We start from the raw sequence: 25,007 nt of genomic DNA, 5'->3' as shown, positions 1-25,007 counted from the left end.
AAAAAAAAAAAAAACCCAAAAGAAGGGTTGTATAATAATTGATAACTACAGTGAAGAGAAGAGGAAAAACAGATATATATACGGCGCAAGTGCCCGTAGCTCCCGTCCGTTCTTTATAAATTCTTTTTTTTCTTCTCCATTTTCTCTCCGTCTCCTTCTTTCTCTTCTGCTCTTATATCCTTCATTTCCCTTCTCTTCTCCGTTGTTATATACATTATAATATTCATTTCCGACCCGACCCGCCGTCCTTCTACACATCGATCGTCTCTGCTTTTTCCAATTTTTTGCTCCTTTTGGAAACCAGAATCCCGGGATTATGCGGGCTAGCTCGACGGACCAGGAATCTCCTTATTGTTTAATTTATTTACACCCCCCCCCCCCCCCCTCAAAAAAAAAAAAAAAAAAAGGCAAAAAGAAAAGAAGGGATCTTTCCCTTTCCTTTACCCATGCCGCTCTGGATGGACAGAAGCGCGCTCTGAAGGGATACGAATTCTGAAAGCGAGAATCCACCTATTATTCATCCCTGACCGTACAAGTAATGACGGGGTAACAAATAATTAACTATTGGAAGAAAGAAAGCACTCCATGGATTATGGCCTGCCAAGAGGGGATCGAGAGCGGCGCTACCGCTGCAACGCAACGCAACCAACGACATCGGTGGGCCGTTGGCAAGAAAGCTGAACTGGGAATTTCTCGGAAGGTTGGTGGTGGTATATATAAACCAGATCTACTACTACTACTACTACTACTACTACTACTACTACTACTACTACTACCACCACCTGCCTATGTATGTATGTATAGTACATGTTTCCTTCCTCTCCCATATGAATCCATTCCATGCTTAGCTCAATAATAACCTCCTAATATATATATCCCTTCCCTTATCCACAGCCTACAGGCCCCCGGTGGTGAGCGCTTAGATGGCGCTGATTCGCCGCCGGGCCAGCCACTAAGTGGCTAGCCTCGGTTTGGTTCGCTGCTGAGGATTTGGAGCCTGGGCATTTGCCCTTTTTTCCCTCTTTTGTGTCTTCTGTCTGACCTAAACCTCTGACCTTTGACCTGAGACGTTCTTCTGTCTTCTGTCTTCTGCGTTTCCTCTGGCCCTGACCTGCGCTTTGGGAGTAATAATAAGTAAGAAAATAATAAGAATAATAATACTTCTCCTCCTTTCGCTGCCGCCCTTATCTTTTTTTTTTTTTTTTTATTATCTCCCCCCTACTTTGTTTTCCCCCTTTCCCCCTCCCGCCAACCCAACCCCCGGCTGGGCGACTCTGACAAGCTTCTGGCCTGTCCCGATTTCCCGGCTTGCAAGTCACCAGTCTTTCTTTTCCCCTCTCTCTCACCACACAAACGCACATACCATACCACGCATATACGCTGCGTACCCACATACCCTCATACATTCACACGCGCGCAATCAACTCGCTCGTACCGTGCCTGGCCCTGTCCTGGCTCCGATCTCCGATCAAAACCCTTACGCCCGCTTTACCTGTCCATTTATTCGACCTTGTTTCTATTTTAGTAGTATTCTTATTTTACGGTTACTGGTAGCTACTGCGAAGAGACCTCCCCGATAATCCAATCAACAATGGTTGAATAAATAATAATTTTATTATTATTTTTGCCGTCATAACCATCCATAATAATTCCAGACCAACCGTCTTCCCTCTCTCCGGCTCTCTGACGCTCGCTCTCCACACACGGCAAAACATTATCTCTGGTAGCAAGCATCGAACAAGCTTTGTTGCTCCGTCAAATAATATTAATAGGTATGATGACGCCCCGTCGTGATGGCTTTTCCTCTATCTTTCCCTTTCTCTCTCTCTCTCTCTCTCTCTCTCTCTCTCTCTCTCTCTCTCTCTCCCCTTCTCACTTTTATATTATTCCCTATCTTGTCCTACTCGCGACTCCTTTGCCACTACTATACAAGTCCTACCCCCCCCCCCCCCCCCCTCTTCACCTGGCCTTGTCTATTTCGTTAGGCCTCACACATAGCAGTCCCCGATCGCTGTCCAGTTCCTAGTTCCGAGTCTAGTCCTGTTTCCCCTATTATTCAATATTCCCCAGTATAATTTACTCCATAATTTATAATTTCTGTCGTCATTTATTTCTTGCTTGCCCACTTTACCCGGCCCATTCTTCAGCCCTATCCGCAATGATCAGCACCCTGCCACCCACGTTATGCATGCATCCTGTTTGTCATGTTCGCTCGCCGTGCTGTGCTGCCCCTTGCCCTCCTTTCTTCTCCCCCCCCCCCCCCCCCAAAAAAAAAAAAAAAAAAAAAAAAACCCCTCCACACCCATGCTTGCCCCCATTCCTCCTTTTCCCGTTGCTCTAATTTGCTCACTCCTTACGACCTGCTTAAATGGATCCCCCAGCCAGGTCACATGTCATCACCCTGATTAATCAGCACGTCCGAATTGGGTTCTGCCGACTCCCACGTGATCGCCGCTTGTGCCGTTCACCGCCTTCTATTTTAGGCAACCCGACGTCCCTTCGTCTCCCTTTTGTCCCAGCGAACAAAAAACAGTTGGCTGAGGCTGTTGAACCCGCGACGGCCTGCCTGACACTGAACCCGATCTGAACCCGCGAGCCTGAGAAAAAAGAAAAAGAGCTCTGTTGCCCTGCACCGACAGAAAGAACGTGCTAGGCCAATCCTTGGGATAAATTATATACGCTGCAGGAAATAATTATTAAGGGCAAAAAAGACGCCGCCCGACGTTCTCCACTCGCACACGCTGACCGCAACCCTCTTTCTCTCTCCGTTGCTTTGCCGCAGCCCGGTAGAACCGATATCGTGTCAGGTACGTCTTGTGCTTTTGATATGTGATTATATTTTTTAGTTACTTTTGATGATTATTATTATTTTATGCTTTGCCCTTGCTTGATGATCCACATCCCACATCCCATCATCCCAATATCCGCCCCAGGACACGCCAACACATAATATTCTCCGACATTTCTTCGCTGTAGCCGCGCTGTCTCGTGGTTTCGCGGCTCATTTCATTCACAAATGCCCTTGATCCTTTCATGTCGTGGCCGTTACCTGTCCTGTATAGGATATAATGTCCCCTCTTTTTTTCCCTCTTTCTCTCCCGATGCCATCTCCTGAACGCGTCTAGTTGCCATGGCCTTTTATATATATATATATATTATTGTTATTATTTTCCTTTTCATGTCATCGCTAGCCCTGGCTACCCAATCCAGGCCGCTTTCTACCCAGAATGCAGCCTTCTGTTTCGTTGCCTTGCGATTATTGTATGCGCCCGAATTGCTGCTGAGCTCTACTGACATTTCGTGGTTGTTTAAGACGGATGGGTTGCTAGAATTTACACGCCATGAATGCCTGGCTCTCCGACGTCGCGACTGCGAACATCCCTACCCACGATAATGGCGCCTTCACCAATAATCCTACCATCGACCCGACGATGGCTTTCCTTCATCAATCCCCTACCTCTGCCGATCCTGCCCAGTTCCAACGTATGTTCAATAATGGCGGCCCCCAGGCTATGTCACCTGGCTTCCACAACCCAAACTCGGTGATCCCTTCGAAAAGACCGCGCCCCGATGATGGGATGTCCATGTCTCCTAGGCCTGCACCAGGTGGCTTGCCAAATTCTCGTTCGCATACTCCTCAAGTGCCATATCCCGGTTACCAGGGTCCACAGATCAATGGCGGCGCATCGCAATTTCCTCAACCCCAACATGCGCCAACACCTTATCAACATCTTCAACAAGGAGGCTCTGCCAATGCCAGCCCCTCCCCCATCCCTGCGGACTTCGATCAGCAAGCCGTGCCACGGGTGCAAACTGCGTCTCCTAGCCCGTTTTCGCCCGCCGGAATGCATGTCGGTCCGCAAATCTCTCCTTCCCACTCAGATCATGGCAGCCGCGTCAATACTCCACAGAGTAGCACGTTCCCGCAGGGTCAGCCTTACGGCCAGGCTGTAGGGTCACACTTCTCGCCATCACCGGCAATGACGTCTGCTGGCATTCATCCGGCAATGCAGGCACAATTCAACCAAAACAATGCTGCCCATCTCCCGCAAGGATTTCCTCAACAACAAATGTCTTCACAACAACGCCTTTACCAAATGCAGCTCCAGAACCAAGCGCGCCAGATGCAGGCGGCCGCCTCTCCTTCAGTAGGACGCCCAATTGGCCCTGGGGGACCGGGACAGAACCCTATGCAACACCCCCACATGGCGACCATGCGACAAATTCAGCAAAATATGGCAAAACCGACGAATCCAGAAGGGTTTTTACATGTACTCCAACGGTTTTGGATATCGCGCGGCCACCCTCAAGTCAACCTATCCCCTGTTGTCAGTGGACGGCCGCTCAATCTGATGCAGCTTTATGCGACGGTCATGAAGATGGGTGGCTCTAAAAAGATTACTGCGACGAACTCGTGGCCTATTGTTGCTCAACAATTACAGTTCCCCGCCATGCAGTATCCAACAGCAGTGCAGGAAATCCGGGAACATTACATGAGGATTCTGGCTCAATATGAGCAGGCGTGGTTAAGTTCTCAACAGAAGCAATTCACAGATCAAATGCATGGTAGTCCACAGCGAGATCCAGTCGAGGGGCCTGTCGGCATTAATCCTCAAACTTCGCCAGTGAAGCCTATGGGTAACCATTCTTTCGACATGTCCGTGTCCCAACAATTCTCCCCCAGTTCCGCCCCGAACCAGCAAATACAAAACCACGCACCTCCAATACCAGTTAATGGTTTCGCGACACCCTCACAATCTAAGCCCCAGCAGAAGCATATTAATCACCAACAACGGCCGAGTCTGTCTCGAGCACCAGAGTCAATGTCACCTAACGGACGGGTTGCCCAGTTTTCGGCATCCCCTATTCAAGCGGAGAAAAAGCCGATTCCCGTCGCAACAAAAACACAACCGGGCGTCGGTGTTGGCGAGGAGTCGGCGAGTACCTCCTGGCGACAACCGATACAAGACCCGTTCAAACCTGCTGTATTTCCTGAAAGCCAATACCATGGGCCTATTATTGTGGATGAAATGTTCCCAACTGGGCGAAGAAAATTATACGGTTGAAACCTAACGTACCTAGCTTCTTGGAACTTGGGGGTAATCGACATTCATGCTCTGACTATGAGCATTAAGTCGGGCATTCACGCGGAGATGCGAATGGCGTTGGACACCTTAACGGAGATATCCAATGAACGAACGATACAGGTTTCACTCGATAATTGCGAGGATCTGGTTGAAGCATTGATCGAATGTGCGGAGGAACAAGCTGAACTTCTTGCGGAGAATGCAGCTGAAGTTTCTGATGTTATGCTGCTACCGTCGTATGAAGAGGTTCTTCGAGGCTGCCGGCAAGAGATGGAAGCCCTACTCGATGTACCAGAGTTTGGCAGTCTAGATTACGAGCTCGATCGCGCCGTGGATCGGTTAATATGTATCACCACTATTATACGAAACTTTTCCTTTGCTGAATCGAACCTGGCTTCACTGGGTATGCCATTTGTTGTCAGATTTATGTCGACTATAATACGGTATTTAGGCACAAGAAACATGCTGTTACGAACTCATCAAAATACCCTCGATTTCATGAAAGACGCCGTCATTTATCTCAGCAATCTGTCTCATTCTATTCAACTTCCTGGAAAGGATGAAGCACTCTGTTTATTGCATTTCCTCTTATCTTTTGCCCCGACTCCTGTTCCAACCTCCTTCGGACCTAACACTATCATGTTCACACCGTACAACCCAAGCATACACAGATACATGCCTGCTGCCGTTGACAGCTTGGCCAAGCTACTTGCACGAGACGACCCCAATCGCACCTACTACAAAGCCATCTTTGCCCAAGACTTCACCTCAACACCTCCTTACGAACTCCTAACCCGAACCTTTGGCCTCTCCATCGCCGCAATCCCAGAACACATGCGGGGAAACATTGTCGCCCTAGTTGACGCCCGCAAACCACTACTGATGCAGGGCATGCTTGCCGCCGAGCTCCTATCCGGCTTCGCAGACAACAACCTCGCGCGCTCCTGGCTAGTATCCTTAGACGGGTTCGCTATCAGTCTTCTTCGCCTCGCCTGCCTCCTGAGCACAGATCGCACATCAGCGGCCGCGTCCTCAGCAGCAGTGTCAGCGCAGCACCGGCACGGCAGCCACCAGGCCGCACGGGCCGCTGAGGCGGAATTCCATGGCTATGGATCCATCACGTCGCGGGCGCTGGCGGTGCTTGTGCGCCTTGCGCGGAAGTCAAGGATGGCAGATTCTGCCGGTAGTGGCAGTGGCAGTGGCAGCGGCAGCGGCAGTAGCAATAACAATGATAATACTGGGGGAGGAAGTGGACATGGACATGGACATGCGCATGGGAGTAAAGGGGGAGAAGTTCCGCTGGGGGTGCTGCCGAAGAAGGAGAATTTCCTAGGCGCGCTTTTGACGCCGAATATTGACCCGAATGTTGTGAGGCAGCTTTGTGAATATGCAGGGTTGGGGGATTGAAATATTCTTCTTTTTCTTTGTTTTATAATGTGTTTGTATCTTGTGTGCGTAAAGGCAGGCAGGCTAAATCTCAATTTTTTGTTTTAACATAAATGGGGGGCCGGGGGGGGGGGGGGTTAAGTTGTTTTGTTTGTTCATTTCTAGGAAATGCTTTTTTTTAGTTCCTTTTTCTTGTTATATTTTATTGTCTTCTTGTATTCTTTTTAGCCGGTTTGGGCTGGGTTGGTGTGGGGCGTAGTTTTATTTTATTTTTATTTTATTTTATTTTTATTTTAGCTATTTGATAGTTTTGTGAGATGGAATGGTAAATGAAATGAGGTTGAGTTGTTCGAAAGGGATTTTTCTTCTTTGCTTTTTGTCGGATTGCCTCCCTTGCGGGCCGACCGCTTCCGCCCACACACTCCGCCAATCCACGTGATCGGCGATCGCAAGCTCCTATAAAAAGGCCACATAGCAGCTAGCTTCTCATAATAACAACCAACTACTCCAAGAACTCCTCCATCAGCTTTGCATTAATCCTTTTTTTTTTTTTTTTTTTTTTTTTTTTTTTTTTTTTTTTCAAATCTATCATAATATTATTAGGTAAAGGTTATATACATACCTAATACCTATAGACTTCTCTGATCCATTTCGTAAATTGTAGCAATACTGTACACGATGAGAGAGAAGAGGGTGGGTGTGGCTGTGGCTGTGGCTGTGGCTTTGTGGTGTTCATCCATGAATAATAAATAATATGCAAAGAAAGACGGCCACAGCAGAGGACTAGAGGACTAAGAAAAAAGTGAAGGAAAAACCAATGTTTTAACCGGGAACCGAAACTGAGAGAGGAAAAAAAAGGAAAACGTTTTTAAACAATTGGTGGGAAAATGTTTTTTTCCGCCCCTTCTCCCCTTTTTTTCGGGTTGAGGATTTATTGCGCTTAAACACCTGCGCTGCGGAAGGGATGGGTTAAGATGGAATGCAATATTAAATAGAACAGGACATGCGAATGAGGAAGTGAGAACTGTGTCGACTGGACAAAGGAATCCGGGCTTGTTTGGTCTCTCATTTTTGTTTTTCCCTCTTTTTCCCCACTAGAATTTTCGGTCCAATAGGAATTGTTGTATTTCCGGTTTCCGCCAGCCCTAAATTATTTCCGTGATTGTCAGCAAAAACGATTGCATTTGAATTTCGTGGAGGTTAGGTAAAATGTTGTTCTTCTTTTTGTTTATTTTTATAACTGGGTAGGGTTTCTGTTTAATCCGCAAACCGAAGATCCTGGGGAAGTAGTAAAAGGGAGAATAAACACAAATACACACCTTAACAACGACATGCCCGTTTAATCGATTGATATAAATGTCCTTAGAATTCGGTTCTATCCCTAGAGTTTTCGCCAGATCTGAACATAGCGCATCAACATCTCCCTCGGTTTTCTGGATCTTGGTCTCCTGCTTGGTGCCTCCAGCTTTGGTCACGAGGTAGACGGGTAATTGGTTTGAAGGGGTACGGCGGATGAAGTAGGGGAGGTTCGTGAGCGGGAGAGGAGGATGTACCGGAGCAGGCTGGGTGGAGGTGGCGGATTTGGTGGCTTTTGTGGACTTGGATTGCGAGAATGGTCGAGGGATTCGGGTTGTGATATGACGGGTTTGTGTGGCGAGGGATGAAAACGACCGCTTTGGTGGTTCTAGGTGCAGTTAGATATTTATTCTTTAAATATAATGCACTCGTCGTCCGAGTGGTTTGTCAATCCATCGTGGGTGCTATGGATGGCACTGCTGGTGTAGAAGGAAAGGGCAATATTTACGAGATCTGTATGTTCGCGTCCGCGACAGGGATTGTGATAGCGACGAAAGTGACCGCTTGTTAGAGAGGCATGACGAGTTTGATCTAAGACATAACGAGAGCATTGAGGATTTTTGGCGAAGCACCGGTGAGATGGATGATGAAGGGAGGAGGGCGGCCATATTGAAAGCTCATCAGAATGAATAGACAAAGAAAGGGCTGTTGAGTTCAAAGGCGGGAATTTACGAATTAGAGATTAGGCAAGGAGGATTAGACTTGAGGAACACAGATGTCAGTACAGCTTGCTGGCCCTTCAGTAGTTGGTAGGAATCCTTTTCCTATTCTTCCCCACGACGCTGGACGTTCTGTGCAGCCGGTTTATTTGTGGTCGTGAATCCGGTCTTTGATATCAGATTTTTTGCCAATCGAAGCTTGGCTGGGCCTTCAAAACTCGCTAGCATGTTCCTGGTCTAGCGTAGACTTCGTGCGGCTCTCACTAACATTTTCGACATCGCCAACTTCAAAGTTCCATTTCGAACAAGTTCGCTAGCAGCCCGCAATCGTATCAGCTAGAGACTTGTATCCCATCTCACCACGCCTGCCGCTACTTTCTGTGCGCTGTCCTTTTCGCCATGGCAGACAACGTACCTCCGTCTGCTGACACCCTGCTAAAGGGTGCGGCTTCGCGCTCCGCAAAGTCCCCCGAAGAGATCGCCAAAGAATATGACCTTCTGCCAAAACTCATGCCCTACCTTGACCGCCATCTCGTTTTCCCCTTGCTCGAGTTTGCGTCTGGCCAGGAAGAAGAAGATGAACAAGTTGACGAGATTACCAAAGCGAAATATGAACTTCTGAAGCATACAAACATGACAGACTATGTCGCAAACCTTTGGCAGGAAATCAACAACTCCGATTCCATGCCTGAGGAATTCGTCAAAAAGCGGGAAGAAGTCGTGCAGAAACTCCAGCAGTATGTCGAGGACAGCAATAAGATCACAGAGCTTTTGCAGGATGACAACGTGGTCAGCAACCTGCGAAACGACAAGGCCGCGAACTTGAAGTTCCTTGAAGAACAACATGGTGTGACGCTGGATATGGTTAATATCCTTTACGACTATGGCCGATTCCAATACAGCTGCGGCAGCTATGCAAACGCTGCTGAACTACTCTACCAGTTCCGTGTCCTGTCCACTGATAACGACAAAGTTGCCTCTGCTACGTGGGGAAAGCTTGCCTCGGAAATCCTGACCACCAACTGGGAGGCTGCGATGGAGGAGGTTCAAAAAGTAAAGGAATCTATCGACACCCGCCTGTTTAACAACCCGCTCGCTCAGCTCCAGCACCGCACCTGGTTGATCCACTGGTCCCTCTTCCCCTTCTTTAACCATGACCCTGCCCGTGACACTCTTACCGACCTCTTCTTCTCCCCCGCCTACATCAACACCATCCAGACCGCTTGCCCGTGGGTTCTTCGATATCTTGCTTCTGCAGTTATCACCAACCGCGGTCGTGCACACAAGAATACCTCACTGTATCAAAAGCAGTTGAAGGACCTCATTCGCGTTGTACGACAGGAACAATATGAATACCAAGACCCTATCACGGACTTCATTAAGGCGTTGTATATCGATTTTGATTTTGAGGAGGCTCAGAAGAAGCTGGGAGAGGCTGAGGAGGTTTTGAGGAATGATTTCTTCCTTGTTGCCGCCGCAGATGCATTTGTGGATGCGGCAAGACATTTGATTTCGGAGAGCTACTGCAAAATCCACCAACGGATTGATATCAAGTATGTTGTTTCCTTTTACCTCAGAAATATTGCACGTCAAACTAACAGCGAATGTGTAGGGACCTATCTACTAGACTTGGCCTGAACCAAGACGAAGGTGAGAAATGGATTGTCAACCTAATTCGTGACACGCGTGTCGATGCGAAGATCGACTACAAAGAAGGGACCGTTCTTATGAACCACCCACCACAATCAGTGTATCAACAAGTCATTGAGAGGACCAAGGGCGGATTTTTCAGAACACAAGTATTGAGGTAGGGTTTTGTTTTAGCCCCCTTCCTCTTCATTCTGTATCAGTATAAACTTACTAATCTAACCGTCGAAACAGTGCCGCTGTCGCCAAATAAGTATAAAAACGAGAACAAAGAAAAGAGTAAAATATAGAAATTAGGAGTTGAATTTAAAGAATGAGAAACGGATAGGAAATGGGATTTAATGATATACCACACGACCTACTCTTATCCTTCTTTATTTTAATCCCCCCGCTTCTATTCTTCTCTTTTGCGCTAGAAAAAAAACTCTCTTGCACGCGACAAACTTTCCTGATTTTGTTTTATTCCGCGAGACCTCTTTTTTCGATCTACCCCCATGAGGAATGGCTGTTTGGCATCTGGCTGGCGTTTCGTTTTCCCTTAAAAAATATTTGTCGTTATTTGACTCGGAAATTTTACATACTACCTGTTTCTTCCTGTTCCTTTGTTCCTTCTCCCATATAATATATGGTTTTCCTAGTAGTTGTAGATATCAGAGGGGCATGGGTGGTAGGAAGGATTAGTTGTTGATTGAACCTACCGAGCTTGCTTTGGGCTATGGCTATTCGTCATTCTTCGAAGAAAAACGTAGAGCATGTTTATGATCATTTGTATGTACATGTACAATGAGGACAACCTACCTATGTGCTCCCAAGAAATGTGAACCAAGCTGGCATTGACTTGGCTTCTGAAGGTGATTCCGCATGCGATTAGGGTCGTTAAATATGGGCATATGCATTATAGCGGCAGCAGTCGTACCTGACCCGGGAAGGGTTTCCCGGGTTTTGAGAAGCCTGAGCGGCCAACCGGCGATTTTGGTCTCTTCCTAGACGGGGGAGGGGCTTCGCGATGAAGCTCTTTGGGTGTTTTACGTAATTGGAAAGTCAACGCTCCCTGTCCCCGAGAGATATGAACGAAACGGAGGGGGAGATTAAGACACTGGAAAGGAGTCTGTAGAATGTACAGTACAGCTCGGGGCGATCCCGGAGGAATCTCCCCATTTTCCAAACAGCTGGAGTTCCCTTAAAACGCAGAAGCGGGACTGTGGAACCTTTAGCAGATAATACAGGGGATTTGGGTCCAGACAGAGTGATGTGACGTTGTATAAGTATCAGCTGCCTCATTTCCATACGGATTTTTTGATAAGGAAATGCTGACATGTCTTTTTTATTCGCCAATGTCGAGGAAGATAAATAGAGGGTTTCGGTTCAGCTATTGTTCGCTGGCTTCTCGCAAGGGCATTAATAGAGCATGTCCGGATATAACCCACGCCGGGCTTAGCAATATTCCACCGCAGTTGTTTTCCTATAGAGCTGCGTCCCGCCGAAAGGAGGGGCCCTTTGATTCCAAAAACGCGAGCCAAAAGGTACTGGGTTCGGGGGCTAGCGGCATTTCACTGGATTCAGCCATGTCAGAAGGCATCATGGCCAATCTACAGTTCGCATCCGTGTTGATAGAGACGGCGTGGGGCATGGATTATCTTGATAAAAAGGGCGTCGGGGTGTCACGGTTGGATGAATGATTCCGCTTGAGAAGATAAACTATAGCAGGAATTTTTGCTGCCTGGTAAACCTTGGAGGATATGACAATAACAAACTGGGTGTCCACTTCTCCCAGATTATCGGCTCAACGTCCAAGATTTCGTAGCAGACCTGGGGTAGTTGTGGCTCGGTCCAGGAGAGGGATAGAACTTCGCAGCATGTAGTGGACAGAAGGTATTTTAAGGTTTGGTTGTAGTATCGCAAGGAGTTGATGTCCTTGTCCATTTTCTAGATGGGTGTAATCGTTCACGAGAAATGTGATTCGTCCTAGGGATTGCGATTGGTGGGCAGGTTTAAAAACCATTACCCAGTGGAGGTCGATGTAAGGGCGCACATCCGGTTTTGTTGAGCATTGGTGGGAATCAGCCTCACTGGCACAAAATGGAGGTGGTTACAAGGCTTTGGCAGGAGGTGTTTAGTCTGGATGGAATACTCCAGGGGACGCAGTGGATGTTGTGCTGGCACAGTTGAACCCAGACAATAAATCAACGGCGCTCATTCATCCTGTGGGAAAGTAACTGGAACGAGTCGTGTTCTATGTTGGGTAGTTGGGGGGGTTGTTGAAACACTTTGGATGATTATTCAAGGCCAAAACGAACAGGGTTATTTGTTTCTATTATAGTAGAGGGAGGAAGGTAAATGGAGCTGAACGACGGCCAGGTCCAAGGAATATAGGAGACCCTAGGAATCAGCATATCACACCGGAACGGGAACATCTTGAGGATTTGGTTGACTACTTCTTCTGAAGCTGCATTAAAGATGGTAACTGTCTTGTACGGCTTTAGTTTCGTTTTCTGTACAGTATGAGATCGTAAGCTAACGGGAGGCTCTCGCCACCATCGCAAGTTAAACATCCCAAAATAATCAGCCAGTATCCTGAAATGGTCCATTGTCCAGTGGGTTGAGAAGTCCAGGGATTCTTCGTAGCCACCTACGGGGTTGGGGGATGATCCAAGTGCTGTATGTTCTGTTGTCCACTGCATCCCCATTTCTGTCAAAGAAAGGCGATGTATTCCGGAGCCCCTGCTGGCGCTTTCCGCGAATTGGATTAAACAATGCGAAGTAATCTTGTAGTCGATATTAAGGTGGAGGATTCGAAAACGCTCATGCACAGAATTCTTTTAGCACGAAAAGTCGATTTGGATAGAAAATAGTCAAACAAGTCGATTACAGATATTTTCGCTATCCAATATCTCATTCGATACTCCGTAACTCCTCCAACTCCGAAGAAACCAATGATATCCCTCCTAATTCCATCCTTGAGAAAATAACCGCGACATCTTCGACTCCAAACACCCCAGGCCCCAAGGGGAATGCGTCGGGAGTACGATCACCTCATTGTGGGCTGGAAGGTTGGTTGGAACTTCGGGGAAGTGCTCCCTGAAGTCCAAACGCCTTTGGCGGTTTTTGAACGTGCATGATCGGATGATACGATTTGTAAATATTGACTTCAAATATTAACTTCACCACGATTGCGTCTGCCGGCTACGGTGGCCTGATGGAACGTATCTATCTCTGTTTCTCTCGCTTTCTCGTTCACGGTCGTCTATTCGATCGGCAGGTCGTTCTCGTTCCCCAACGTTTATCAACTCATTGATATACTGTGCTGATTTCCCGTTGAAAGTTTTGTGAGACATTCTCATGGCGGCGCTTTTCTCATATTCCAATGACATGGTCGCTAGATCCTCGATTTGTTGCTATGAAGAGCGTTAGATAATAGCCTTGATAAGGGGGGGGAGCGCCTGCTGTGTCCTGCGGGTAGAACATACTCGAGTAAGGGGCGTCCCAGTTATAAGATAGCCTTCGCGTCCCTGTAATATTGGTTAGATGTGATAGCAACTGCAACACGCAATGAGGTGTACATACCTGAAGGCTATATGGTCTGGCGGATGAACTAGGTCCCAAGAAAAATTGGATCTGGCTTAGGACGACGTGCCGTGATAGCCCATAGCCGGGGAGCCAATATTGCTGAGACTGAGACATTTTGTAGAAGGAAGAGATAGGAGGTATCAATGAACCTTGAGTTGATCTGATCAATATAGTTTAATCAGGAGGCATAGATAGCAATAAAGCTTGAAGGTTTAACAGGCTAGTATGCAAGCTATTATGTGGAGATTGATTCAAATGGGAAAAATAAATTCATCATATCGACGGCATGAGCGGCCTATTTATTTCTGAGAAGCAACAAGGACTGACCTAGAATCTGAAAGTCTGTGGATATTGGTATTTATTCTCTCGCGACCACTCGACCACTCTGGATGACCTCATCCAAGCTTTCAGCAGGGCTGATGGCACTAGCCTGAAGTTGCTTAGCGGTGCTTTCCCTGTTTTGGAGTTCTAGGGCCGTTTCTAGCAGGAGGATTCAAACAAGATCGCCTCGTTTACGCCGCCTCACTTTGAATAGTTCGATTGTGTCCATCCAGATCGTGCCCACTTGGCCCACACGAAACACGAGAGCTTGTATGCGCTTCGTTTCTTCGTTTCTCCGAGTGCAGGAGCGAAAGTATCGTGTTCTTCCGCGATTTGGTCATTATTGCATCGGTCTCAAATTACCCTTTCATCCTAGAGTTGACTGTTGCAGATATTCTTGTAGGACCACTAGGGGTACTTCCGAACTTTCCACAGATTGATTGGAGACGGCTGCATATCGCACTTTCTCAGCTAATAAACAAGAGGTTTCCCAATGATCGGCCGAGGTCACAGAACATTCGAGAGAGCTGCTCCCCGTTGCTGCCTGACCTTGGGCAGACAGTCGATGGGGTCACAGCAGCCTGGACTTACTCGTGCGAATGGCATGCAGAGGAGCTTTGACCATGCCCTGTTAACACACGGGCTATAGTATTTTGGGGTAGAGCTCGACTAAACAACATATGCCTGCTACTCAAACAATGCATGTAACTCGAGCTTGGGCTCCGGTTGCTTCCATTCGCGTCATGTCGTACATAACCGACGAAACTCGCCGCTTTTGACTTGTCTTTGCATTGTTCACAATCTTGTTCTCCTCTCTCCGCTTCTGATAGGCGTGGAGGGCTTTCTCTCTCCTAACGGCCTGTTCAAACGTACATTTTTTGCCACGATCTCTGGCAGTACTTCTTTGTGCAAGGTCCATGTGACAGACACGGCGCGTTATCGCATTTAGCACTCAAATAGTGACTGAAGGTCGATATTTGCCATCAAGCCTGCTGGTAATGTTTCTCGTTTCTGTTTGGATCGCACAAAAAGGATGACAGGCGGGGATTATCGCCCTAAAAAAGATCATTCCAGCCCGCGACGTCATTGGCCAATCACGTGGCACGCATGCCCTAAGTCAGACATCTTCCTCTCCCCTCCTGGTGCCTCTGCAATACAGAGATGATCGATGCTCGCTCTCTTGAACCTTTCGTGGCTATCCTACTGGTCAATGATTACATCCAATGATTACATCCAATGAGACTACATATGACGTCCGTTTAAGACAACCTCAGTTTTCCCCTCTGTTTTCTTTGAAGATGAATCCTTTGTCATTGTGGCCATGAGTCAAGTTACGGTAACTGGCCACGCTGAAGGGCATCAAAGCACTAAGCGAAGGGCTATTGTTGACGTACCCCTATCAAATAGCAAAAGCTGTTGTTGTAGGGGGCGCTCCCCCTTCTCGAGTAGAAGATCGATGGTACGCCTTGTTCACCCTAGAAACAGATATCAAAAGCCTTATTTCAACCGTGGTTAGGTCGTTGAGATGCGAATGTTTATTTCGTGGAAGCAAGGATCAATGGCATTCTTCAAGTTCCGATTAATGAGATTACAACATCTATTATATGGTTCAAACCGGGAATTTGGAACAAACATAAAAAAATCTTCATCTCAAATGGATGAAAATTGAATTGTGGTCCGCTCCCGCCAAAGTCCTACTTAAATGCTGGGACCCGCGCCTACAGGGCGGGTTGACCCGACACCTAAGATATTGGAACTGGGCAACTTGAGATATATTCGGGCGGGTTTGTTCGGCCATTTTTGCGGTGCTATATGCTTTTTGGAATATCACCAATTCGACTCAACCTGCGCCCCAAAAGTTATAACCCGAGATTCCTCGTAAAATGGAAAGGGCTACCAGTCACGGTTTATAGTATCGTTGATACTTCCAATGGATGGCCCACAAAGTCCCCAATTTGCAATATCGACTATAGAGCTACGACGTGGGGCTGAATTGTTCTCCAAGGGTGATCTTCAAAATCGTGTTCGACTTCAGCGCGACCCTGTTCCACGGCGCTGTATCGAGAAAGCTCTGTTAACATGATTTCAAAATTTTTGATAAAGGGCTCGCTACAGCAGCCTTAGAAACGTGACAGTGCTTATCATTAATATCCGATGGAAGGAACTAAAAACATAGCTATCATTATTGCTGAATCGGAGCTCGTTGCATCTGCCTCTCCTGATATGTTGAAAGCATTTATAATTGGTTCGTACAACATGCCTTAGTACCTGCCCCTGAGGATCGCAGTATGCAAATCACCAGGTATAAACAAAATATGCTAAGCAGCAGAGGGGCCTATTAGAACAAATAATAATCCATTATTGTGAGGAAGCACCGCCATTACGGCGCAAAGTGAATATCCTGGTGGTCAACTTTGCAATCCTCAGGACAACGCAAGATCGATTTTTAATAAACTAATAAAAGCGGCGCGCCTTGTAGTCTAAATTGTAATAGTCAGCTCCTCAGTATTCCGCACTATTTAACGAATTCGGGGTCGCTGGTTTTTCCTCACCGCTGACCGAGCCTCCCGAGCCGTTGGTACCTGAGCTATTTGAAGTGAGGCGACACGAATTGAAAGGAAAAGAGCGAAAACAATGCCGATGTTTAAGCAATGCACGGATTGCCATAGGTGGCCAATCCCCATTCGAGAAGTAGAAGGGGGCCTGCATCTAGATTCCAGCGACATACAAGCTACCAGTCACAGTTCGCAAAATTTATGGAAGAAGATTTACGGTTGATCAATTGGATTGATTTTTAAGAAATAAATGGAAGACGAGACGAGATCAATTGATAGACGCAGCCTAGATTTTCGCTGATTATCTTTCGCAACTGTGCGTGGAGTCCAGAATGTGGATAGCAGTGGTTACCTCATATTTCTAGCAGCCAACCCATAAAAGCACCGACTATATGCATCTGAATGGGGAAAGGTTTCAAATTGTCAATATTGCTTATATCATTTGAGACTATCACAGTCTCTTGGAGATCCTGTTTTGAGGCAGAACTGCCTTTATAAATGCAAGCTTGATATGTGCTGCAAACTAATTGAGACAAAAGCGGGCGCGAGATATCTTGAATGCTGAGCAAAACCAGGGGACATTCACAAGAGACCATTTTTAAGCGAAATCACGATAATAGTATCCCTAGAGATCTTGAGAATGGGATATTGCTCCAGTGGTTGATTAGTTATCTGCTGGTTTCCCCTCATACCCCCCCAGGCTGAGTAAAGGATTACTTGAGAGATAGGTTAGGAGCGCGAAGGAGAGAGGAAATGTGGCCATTTAGCTCATGGCTCGGGAAAGAAACCTAACCATCTTGCATCGAGTCTATGCTGCCAAGGTTGCTAGCACACACATACGCACACATACAGATGAGGGCATTTTCTTTCGTTTTTGAAAATAAAAGACATTGGTAAAGTAGTCACCGGATGCAAAGGGATTTGTTTCCTAGTTCCCTTCAATGCCACACAGTTCCTATTGGGAGATTCGGGCGCACATTTCGTGAAAGTGGGGGAAATTTATAAGAAATTAGAAAGTGGGTGTAGACCCGAAATAGAAGAATTCAAGATACTCAATCAGTGAATGACCTCTTTATGCTTGCTTGTAAAATGCCACCCACATGGCCTTTCAATTCCAAACTTGGATACATGCATAGCTACTACATACCTTTCTCCTTGGGAGCCCCTCTCTTCCTTTCTTCCGCGCCATGCACTCTTCTTCGGTAAGGGATGATTTATAAATGTCGCTTCCGGGTAGCCAACCCCACGCGTGTAACCCCAGAAAATTTCCATGCCCTTCTCCTAGATGCGGCATTATCAACAATAAGGATGTGTGAAATTCATGCAAAAGGAACATCATCCAGGGGTTGGCAAAGTTTGTAATATGCGCCCCGGTGCTCTGGGGACCCGGAAAGGAACCCCCCGGCCGAAAAAGTAGCTCTTGTCTCCAATGGCAAGGTACATGTTCATTGACACCGTGACTTGTTTGCATATCCATTGGACATGAAAGTCAGCCGACATAATTGAAGCACACGATATAACTAACCGGGCTCACCGGAGGGCCCCATGTGGAGGGCTTGCGGTTCCTTTCACAAGGCCGGCTTGAAACCTGAGGAATGTCTTCCGATAAAGGCAAGGGAAGTAAGGAACCCGCTCGCGGGGGATCGGAGCCACGATGGAATCTAACTCATATCGACATCAGAAACATTATGAAAGAATTAATTGAATATTCAAATCGCATGTGGCAAGACGCAGTTAACGTTGGTTTCAGGAAAACAAGGACAATGAGGTGAAACGCAAAACACGAAAGAAGGGGGGAAATGAAAAAGAAAAAGAAAGAAAGGAAACAAGAAAACCTCACCGTTGGGCGGGCGTTGGGGATGAAAACTGAAATCTTGGAACATCGCCTCACTTTCACGTTTCCATCACATACTAGGAGAGGCTTTTTTCCAGCGCGTAGCCAGCCCACGGAATATCCCGTCATATTTCGATTCCAGCAACAAAACCCGGAAAATATGATGTTCAGCGAGGCGCCCCAGGCCCCTAGTTCCTCAGTTGCCCACAGAACTAGAAGTTGCCGGAGAAGAGTTCGATAAGAAACTATTTTTGATCGCCCAGCTATGCCTCCGTGGCTCCAGGTGGCTCAACTGGTCCCTATTAGAAAGGGGGAGGGGGGAGGGGGCGGAGAGACAGAACAAGTGAGGCACTCAATGGCAGTGGGAGAAGGATTTGGCAGGCTGGGTCCTTCTTTTTTTAACCCTTTTCATTCGTCGGAAGGTGTGGACGTCTGGTATCTCCCTCACCACTAAATCCTCGCGACGAATTGTTATTCTTTCTTACCTAGCGTATCATTCGATTAATCATGATGCCACGGAGCTGTAGTTCGAAGAGTAGCAGAGGGTAAAGATTCCTTTTGTTGCCCCCCCAGGGAACGAACCCCCACCCCAAACCCTCAATAAATTATATCTGTTAGCTCGCCCGGGCAGATCTGGGAGATTTTGTTGTGTGTGGGGGGGGGGGGGGGGTTCTAAATAGTGGCATAGGTTAGTTTGGGTGAGTTGGAGCAATTGGCTGATAAGGAGAAGAGGCCGTTCTGGTCTCAGAAAAAAAATATAGGCTGCTTGTGGATGCATTTGGAATATAGCTGTTGGTTCGCTTATGGATCTTAATATCTTAATATTGTGATATATACCTCATAAGACGAAAGAAGCATGGGAACTAGAAAGTGCAGGCACAATTACAACGATAAGGAAGGAATGGGATTGAACATGTGTATGGACTGGAAGAAGGAAATAAAAGCTGTTCTCGTTAAATATTCTTTCTATTTTTCTCTTTTTTAATACATGAGACCTAGGCTCATTCTGGTCATTTGTTTCATAAATTTAATGAATCACTCTTGAGGTGGTATGTATGGGTTTATAAGCATATTGCTAAACCTAAAGAGTTTGAAAGGAAAGGGTTTTCTTGTTAGCAGGACGTCCTTCATTTGTTTTCGATGTTCGTTCAATGTTCCCCTCTTAGAGCGTAGAAACCACACATGCATACGAAATGACTTACTTCTCAAGTTTCTCCTTCCCCCTAACTTCCTCCACCAACATGGGCATCCGCACGACATTAAAGTCCTCATACAGCTCTTCAATCTCATTCAAATACTTCTTCTGCATTTTCCGTCTGGCCTTGCACTGCTCGCATGAGCTGTCCTTACCGGGGAAAAGCAGCTGGTTGACCACGATGCAGTGTGTATCGATTTGATAGCTTGTAAGCTCTTGAATCATCCGCTCGGTCTCATACAGGGACAAGAACTCCGCGATGCACACGCAGACGAAAGTCGTTAGGTCGGCATCTTTAAATTGCGCATTCACTTCTCCTATGGTCTCTCGTAGCGATTCCATCTTCGAGAGGATCTCGTCCAGGTTTTGGCCACCGGGGAGCCCGCCCCGTGCTCCAAGTACGGAGTTCAGCATTGGGCCGAATTGGGAAGATAGTTGAGATAGCTTGCCGAGGGCCTTTTCAAGGACAGTAGGGAATTGGAGGAAGCGGAGGGTATGACCTGTTGGTGCGGTGTCGAATATGATTACTTCGTATGAGAGAGATTTGACTTGTTTCAGGACTTCGGCGAACGACATGGCTTCGTCAACACCAGGTATCTATATGATATTTTGAACGTTAGAATCTTACCTGATAAAAATACTCCTCTCCAAAAAGGCAACTTACACTAAATGCCAAATCCTGCATCATGCCACCTAGCCCCAATCCACCCATGGGATCATCTGCCTGATCACCCCCCGCAGCAAGGAGATCTTGTATGCTTCCATTAGGGTCAATTTCCATAGCACTCAAATTATCGAAGCCGTCGATCAGTCTCGCTTCCTTTCCAAACTTCTGACCAAAGGCATCACTCAGGTTATGGGCCGGGTCGGTGGATATGAGCAGTACAGACTTGCGGACTTTGGCAAGCTGGATCGCTAGCGAACATGATGTAGTTGTCTTGCCGACACCACCTTTCCCGCCGACGAATACCCAGCGAAGTGTCTTTTGGTCTAGGAGATTTTGTAGGGTGGGCTCAAGCGACTCGTCCCCGGAGACTATGGCGGTGGATGACATTGTGGCTGTGAAATTTGGATCTGTTGGTTTGGTGTAGATGTAGAGGTAGGTGCTTCAAAGCGGGGAGTTTTGAAGGTCAGATGTATGTGGCCAAATACGTCTTCGAGTGGTGTAGTTCAAAGCAAGGGTCTCTTATCAAGGTGTATTGGTGGGGCGAGGGAGATGCGGGGTGGGGGAGACTGAGCGCTCGAGCTCAACAAGCGTCGCGAAGGTTGTGAAGGACAGAAGATGACACGAAAACTAGCTCTTGACAGTTAGTTTACGTTCATTTGTTGACTCTCCCATGAAGTCTGTTGGCTTGAGCAAGCGACATCTTCTGGAAGATTCTCTCTAGATGAAAGTTGATCTTGCTTTCGTCTAGTTTAGAGCTGGCTGCTGGGCTTCGGCTTACCTGGAATTCAAGGTTTTTGATAGGGGAAACAAGATGATGGGATATCGTCTTTACACTTTCTAAGATTATTGTTTTATATCCTAACCAATAGCTGGCCACTTATGGAGTATACCCAAAGTCATATATGATGTGCTGAGGATAAGGTGGGCGGTATTATGATCTTCCGGCCCGTTTAATCGACGACAAAGCGTCATAAGCGCGCGAAACAAGCGGAACTCATCACACGCGGATGAAGTCAACTTGAAACTTCTTTTCCATCGATTTGAATCTCACGGTCGACGCAGAATTAAACTCAAAACATGGGGTCTTGTCTTGCTTCCGGGGCGTATTTATCCACCCCAACTTGAGCTTAACTCTATCTATCCATGAATGTAAAACCCAGCGACCTTCACCAGCTCAAATCATAACTACTACATTATATCTAGCTTGCAAAATAACCTAGGAATTTAGAGGTAGAGGATTCGACGCCCCACACAGCGTCATTGCATTGAGTTCGGAAACAGTGATCAAAGGTGTACAGTCATCAACCCCTCGGCGCTTCCCGATGGAGAGCCCCGCGGTTACCCCGGATATCGCAACTCAACACCTGCATCCATTGCTGCTACTCCACTGTTCCTGTCCCGCTTTTATCAGGTATTATAACTATATCTGTGCTACTTCTTTCCAAAAATTGTTTGATTCTCTATTTCTCACTTCATCCTTATCCATGTAATATTCCAAGCTGATTACCCACGAAATTCAATTCATTCGCCCCCTGGCCACCCACCCTACATTGCCGGCCCGAAAAGCTCTCCATCGGGAAAATATTACCCACTGCCGAAAGTTGAAGCAAACGGACAATTAAAACATCCCGGAACCGAAACCGAGTGTCGAATTTTACTACTGAATAAGAAAAATTAAAAATTAAAAATTAAACCCTTGAAGAAGCAGCGCCATAGCTTCATTCCCCCAGAAACCGAAAACAAACCACTCCTCCACATTAAGTAACCACCGACCGAAGGGAGAAAAAAAAAACAAAAAAAGGGAAAATGACAGACCGCGACCCTATAACCTGCCATGTTCTGAACACCATCAACGGCACCCCAGCCCCCGGGCTCGCCTGCACCCTCACCCTCCACAGCATCCTCCTGCCCCCGGGCGTCCCGCAACCCGCCAACCTCCCCGTAACCCTCCACGCCGCCACCGACGCCGACGGCCGCATCAAACACTGGCTCCCATACTCTACCTCATCGTCTGCTTCCACATCTTCCCCAACCTCCACGACCTCCCCCCCCACCACGGGAACCGCAACGACATCCCCAACAACCACCCCCTCAGCGCCAACCACGGCAGCAGCCACCGCAGGCCCCTCCATCCGCTCCCTCCTCGCCTCCATCCACGAGCAGCACAGCGGGCAGCAGCGGTCGATCTGGTCGCTGCGTATCCGGAATGTGGGCGAGTGGTACGCTGAGCAAGGGGTGGAGAGCTTCTGGCCGGAGGTTGAGGTGCGGTTTTTGGTCAAGGGGAGTGAGCGGTGGGATGGGTGGAGGCATTATCATGTTCCGGTATTGTTGGGACCGTGGAATTATGGGACGTATCGGGGGTCATAAAGGGGGTTTTAATTGTGCTTAGAGGAGTTGGTGGGGGTTTCTTCCCTTGAGGGGAAGGGGAGAGGGGGTTCTTTTGCTTCTTTCCTTGCTCCCCTTTTGTGTGAAGTGTTGTTTTCCTGGATGAGATGGATAATGGAGGATTGTTGCGTTGGGTGGAGGTAATTATCCTTTATTCTTTTGTATCTTTCTCTATTTCTTCCGCGCTTGTTATCAAAAAATTGATGGGAGTATTTTGCAGCAGGGAACTGCAATCGTCACAACAAAGTTACGGGTAGTTTCAACTTGCGCAAGTCGGGCCCGATGTATCTGCTACTATTTAATTTCCTCCTGATGAGCTTTGTTGAATAATAATAATTATTAAATAATCTATGCCTCGTTGAACCGTTTGTATGCATGCGCTAATGCCCTTCTTTTTTGTCTATCCAGGTAGCACATGTTGCTTTTCCCTCTGTCATGGCAGGGAAGGTGACACAGTGCCTGAAGCGTTGTTTCACTCAAGTTGAAAATTAACAGTGCAGGTGAGATTGATGGCTTTTGATAGCAGCTGTACTATCATTACTTTTAGACGCGCATATTAAGCTAGAAGGGTAAGTGAAAGGGAAGCTGCAATGAACAGATAATGCAAAGCATACATAGGAAGCTCTACCCTTCCTCTACATAATATAGCCAATAGTTAACCTCCCCGATCAAATATCAAATGCCCTTCTCGATCAACCTTGTACCGCCACACCAAAATTTGTATGTAACATTTGAAACAAACATAACAAACAAATTAAGGTACTGCATATGAATTTTGGTGTGGCAGTACAAGGTGATTGAGGGTTATTGGCTGTTATAGTAACATATATTTCTTATATATTTGCTAAAATTGTTTCTGTAGTTATGATATTTTGAACCCTCTACAGCATACTCCCTCTGTATTTCCCCCAGATTCTTAACACAAACACTTGCAGCCAGAACACACGTCATCATCCACGGCGGGAAACTGGTTCTGTTGGGGTCCCAATCGGACAATAATCTAGGCTAATCGTGCCCAACATGGCCAGTCTCGCTAGCTTATATAATTTAGCGTGACCCCGCCTTATTCTTCCGGCATATTTGTGATTAGAACGTATTTTGCAAGGCTCACACGGAAATTACCTATTTTGCTTACTCGGTTGCACGAAGCCTGCTTTTTAAAATTTGCCAACAACTCTCATCTAATTGGAAAAATATCTTAATGCACACGAGCCTCTGTGTACAAAGACATTGCAGAGCTAAGCTCAAAACAGAAGACTCTGCAAGATTGATTTTACAGCTTATTAATAAAAGAGATAGAACTGTAACTGCAGTGAAAGTATATCTCTAAAGATGAAATAAGATTAACTTGAGAATGAGTTGAATGATGATATAGATAATTGATGAAAGACTGAAGAGAGATCTGCAGAACTGAGAGATAAATTAATTATCAAAGATAATAACTGCAGCTGTTTTCTTAATTAAGTTAAGAATAAAGTTAATAAGAGATATTCTCTATAATATCTGATAATACAGTAAGCTCTTTAAATGATAGTTTTCTTTTTACAGACTACTGTTAATAAAGATATATCAGAACTATGAATCTCACAGTAATAAAACTTAATCTCAGATAATATATCTATTTCAATTGTGGCGGGCTGCGCCCGATCAATCATATAGACTATTCCGTTACACTCCACAGATTCCAACCGCTCCATTCTCGAACGCGTACGCTCCGATTCTCGGCCATTCTCGATCGCCGATCCTCGGCCACCACGAACGTGTTCCGCCCCGAAGCTCCACCGCGTACGCCACCACATACGCGTATAAATATCCACTTCAATCGCCGATTCTCGCACTTTCTCTTTCTTTTCCTTCTCTAACGTTTTTCTCTTTGTTATATAAGACCTATCAATATAATACCGATCTATTCGGCGTAGGCCTCTTACATCAATAGACTGTTCACAGACTGTAAGAAATTTCACTTCTTACAGATTCTTTATCTCTATTTTCTATCTCTTATATAATTAATAGAGTTAGCAGCTCTTGACTATATTATTATATAACTATATAGACTGAAGTTCATGAATACTATTTATAACTCAGCTTAAATACTATTATATATTTAACTTCTATATTTTATCTTTCTATTATGAATACTTCTAGTAGTTAACAGTATATATTATATCAAGCTGCAAATATCTGAATAATTGTCTGTAAGCACTTATTCTTACACAGACTTAAGAGACTGCTATTAATTACATGAAGTGTTAATATATCTAGAATAATAGAGAGAGTTCAGACTCATTTATCACAGAATCTATAACTGTAGAAGAATCTGATTTCACTGTATATATTCATTTACAGTT

The 25,007-nt window shown here is 46.3% G+C and overlaps 11 protein-coding genes across 13 annotated transcripts; 7 read left to right on the top strand and 4 right to left on the bottom strand.

Annotated features, from left to right (window-relative positions):
- Window positions 1-376: 376 nt before the first annotated feature.
- Window positions 377-964, top strand: BDCG_16210 (uncharacterized protein; the record flags this gene model as incomplete). Its single annotated transcript, XM_045425463.1, has 2 exons — window positions 377-790; window positions 902-964. The coding sequence occupies exons 1-2, from the start codon at window positions 593-595 to the stop codon at window positions 962-964; spliced, it is 261 nt and encodes an 86-aa protein (XP_045279297.1). The 5' UTR covers window positions 377-592.
- A 2,377-nt stretch (window positions 965-3,341) lies between these two features.
- BDCG_16209 (uncharacterized protein) lies at window positions 3,342-5,066 on the top strand (the record flags this gene model as incomplete). Its single annotated transcript, XM_045425462.1, has 1 exon — window positions 3,342-5,066. One exon carries the CDS (start codon window positions 3,342-3,344, stop codon window positions 5,064-5,066), a length of 1,725 nt encoding a protein of 574 aa, XP_045279296.1.
- A 57-nt stretch (window positions 5,067-5,123) lies between these two features.
- BDCG_16208 (uncharacterized protein) lies at window positions 5,124-6,494 on the top strand (the record flags this gene model as incomplete). The annotated part of the gene is made up of 2 exons (XM_045425461.1): window positions 5,124-5,490; window positions 5,539-6,494. The coding sequence occupies 2 exons, from the start codon at window positions 5,124-5,126 to the stop codon at window positions 6,492-6,494; spliced, it is 1,323 nt and encodes a 440-aa protein (XP_045279295.1).
- BDCG_00760 lies at window positions 5,526-8,675 on the bottom strand. Of its 2 annotated transcripts, XM_045416268.1 has the most exons (4): window positions 8,278-8,668; window positions 7,793-8,157; window positions 7,096-7,618; window positions 5,526-6,975 (listed from the first exon to the last, which is right to left on the bottom strand). In XM_045416268.1, the coding sequence occupies exons 1-3, from the start codon at window positions 8,435-8,437 to the stop codon at window positions 7,568-7,570; spliced, it is 576 nt and encodes a 191-aa protein (XP_045279294.1). In that variant the 5' UTR covers window positions 8,438-8,668; the 3' UTR covers window positions 5,526-6,975; window positions 7,096-7,567. The 2 variants fall into 2 exon arrangements, with proteins under 2 accessions (XP_045279294.1, XP_045272036.1); XM_045416269.1 differs by having other exon boundaries at window positions 6,779-7,618; window positions 8,278-8,675.
- Window positions 7,055-11,405, top strand: BDCG_00759 (eukaryotic translation initiation factor 3 subunit E). The gene is made up of 3 exons (XM_045416267.1): window positions 7,055-10,041; window positions 10,101-10,295; window positions 10,370-11,405. Exons 1-3 carry the CDS (start codon window positions 8,888-8,890, stop codon window positions 10,386-10,388), a joined length of 1,368 nt encoding a protein of 455 aa, XP_045272035.1. The 5' UTR covers window positions 7,055-8,887; the 3' UTR covers window positions 10,389-11,405.
- A 64-nt stretch (window positions 11,406-11,469) lies between these two features.
- On the top strand, window positions 11,470-11,814 carry BDCG_00758 (uncharacterized protein; the record flags this gene model as incomplete). Its single annotated transcript, XM_045416266.1, has 1 exon — window positions 11,470-11,814. The coding sequence occupies one exon, from the start codon at window positions 11,470-11,472 to the stop codon at window positions 11,812-11,814; it is 345 nt and encodes a 114-aa protein (XP_045272034.1).
- Window positions 11,815-12,411: 597 nt separating this feature from the next.
- On the bottom strand, window positions 12,412-12,822 carry BDCG_00757 (uncharacterized protein; the record flags this gene model as incomplete). Its single annotated transcript, XM_045416265.1, has 1 exon — window positions 12,412-12,822. One exon carries the CDS (start codon window positions 12,820-12,822, stop codon window positions 12,412-12,414), a length of 411 nt encoding a protein of 136 aa, XP_045272033.1.
- Window positions 12,823-13,296: 474 nt separating this feature from the next.
- On the bottom strand, window positions 13,297-13,816 carry BDCG_00756 (uncharacterized protein; the record flags this gene model as incomplete). Its single annotated transcript, XM_045416264.1, has 3 exons — window positions 13,297-13,530; window positions 13,603-13,644; window positions 13,700-13,816. The coding sequence occupies 3 exons, from the start codon at window positions 13,814-13,816 to the stop codon at window positions 13,297-13,299; spliced, it is 393 nt and encodes a 130-aa protein (XP_045272032.1).
- Window positions 13,817-14,241: 425 nt separating this feature from the next.
- BDCG_16207 (uncharacterized protein) lies at window positions 14,242-17,322 on the top strand. Its single transcript, XM_045425460.1, has one exon. The coding sequence runs from the start codon at window positions 15,345-15,347 to the stop codon at window positions 15,537-15,539; it is 195 nt and encodes a 64-aa protein (XP_045279293.1). The 5' UTR covers window positions 14,242-15,344; the 3' UTR covers window positions 15,540-17,322.
- A 1,751-nt stretch (window positions 17,323-19,073) lies between these two features.
- On the bottom strand, window positions 19,074-21,378 carry BDCG_00755 (ATPase GET3). Its single transcript, XM_045416263.1, has 4 exons — window positions 21,053-21,378; window positions 20,272-20,901; window positions 19,615-20,204; window positions 19,074-19,493 (listed from the first exon to the last, which is right to left on the bottom strand). Exons 2-4 carry the CDS (start codon window positions 20,659-20,661, stop codon window positions 19,448-19,450), a joined length of 1,026 nt encoding a protein of 341 aa, XP_045272031.1. The 5' UTR covers window positions 20,662-20,901; window positions 21,053-21,378; the 3' UTR covers window positions 19,074-19,447.
- Window positions 21,214-24,107, top strand: BDCG_00754. 2 transcript variants are annotated; one of them, XM_045416262.1, is made up of 2 exons: window positions 21,214-22,799; window positions 23,068-23,777. In XM_045416262.1, the coding sequence occupies exon 1, from the start codon at window positions 22,081-22,083 to the stop codon at window positions 22,639-22,641; it is 561 nt and encodes a 186-aa protein (XP_045279292.1). In that variant the 5' UTR covers window positions 21,214-22,080; the 3' UTR covers window positions 22,642-22,799; window positions 23,068-23,777. The 2 variants fall into 2 exon arrangements, with proteins under 2 accessions (XP_045279292.1, XP_045272030.1); XM_045416261.1 differs by having other exon boundaries at window positions 21,214-24,107.
- The last annotated feature ends 900 nt before the right edge of the window (window positions 24,108-25,007 follow it).

Source organism: Blastomyces dermatitidis, assembly GCF_000003525.1.
Source record: "Blastomyces dermatitidis ER-3 genomic scaffold supercont1.1, whole genome shotgun sequence".
In the NCBI taxonomy this organism is placed as follows: Eukaryota; Fungi; Ascomycota; class Eurotiomycetes; order Onygenales; family Ajellomycetaceae; genus Blastomyces; species Blastomyces dermatitidis.
Note: the sequence above shows the minus strand (reverse complement) of the source record. Positions and strands in the feature narration are given on the sequence as shown.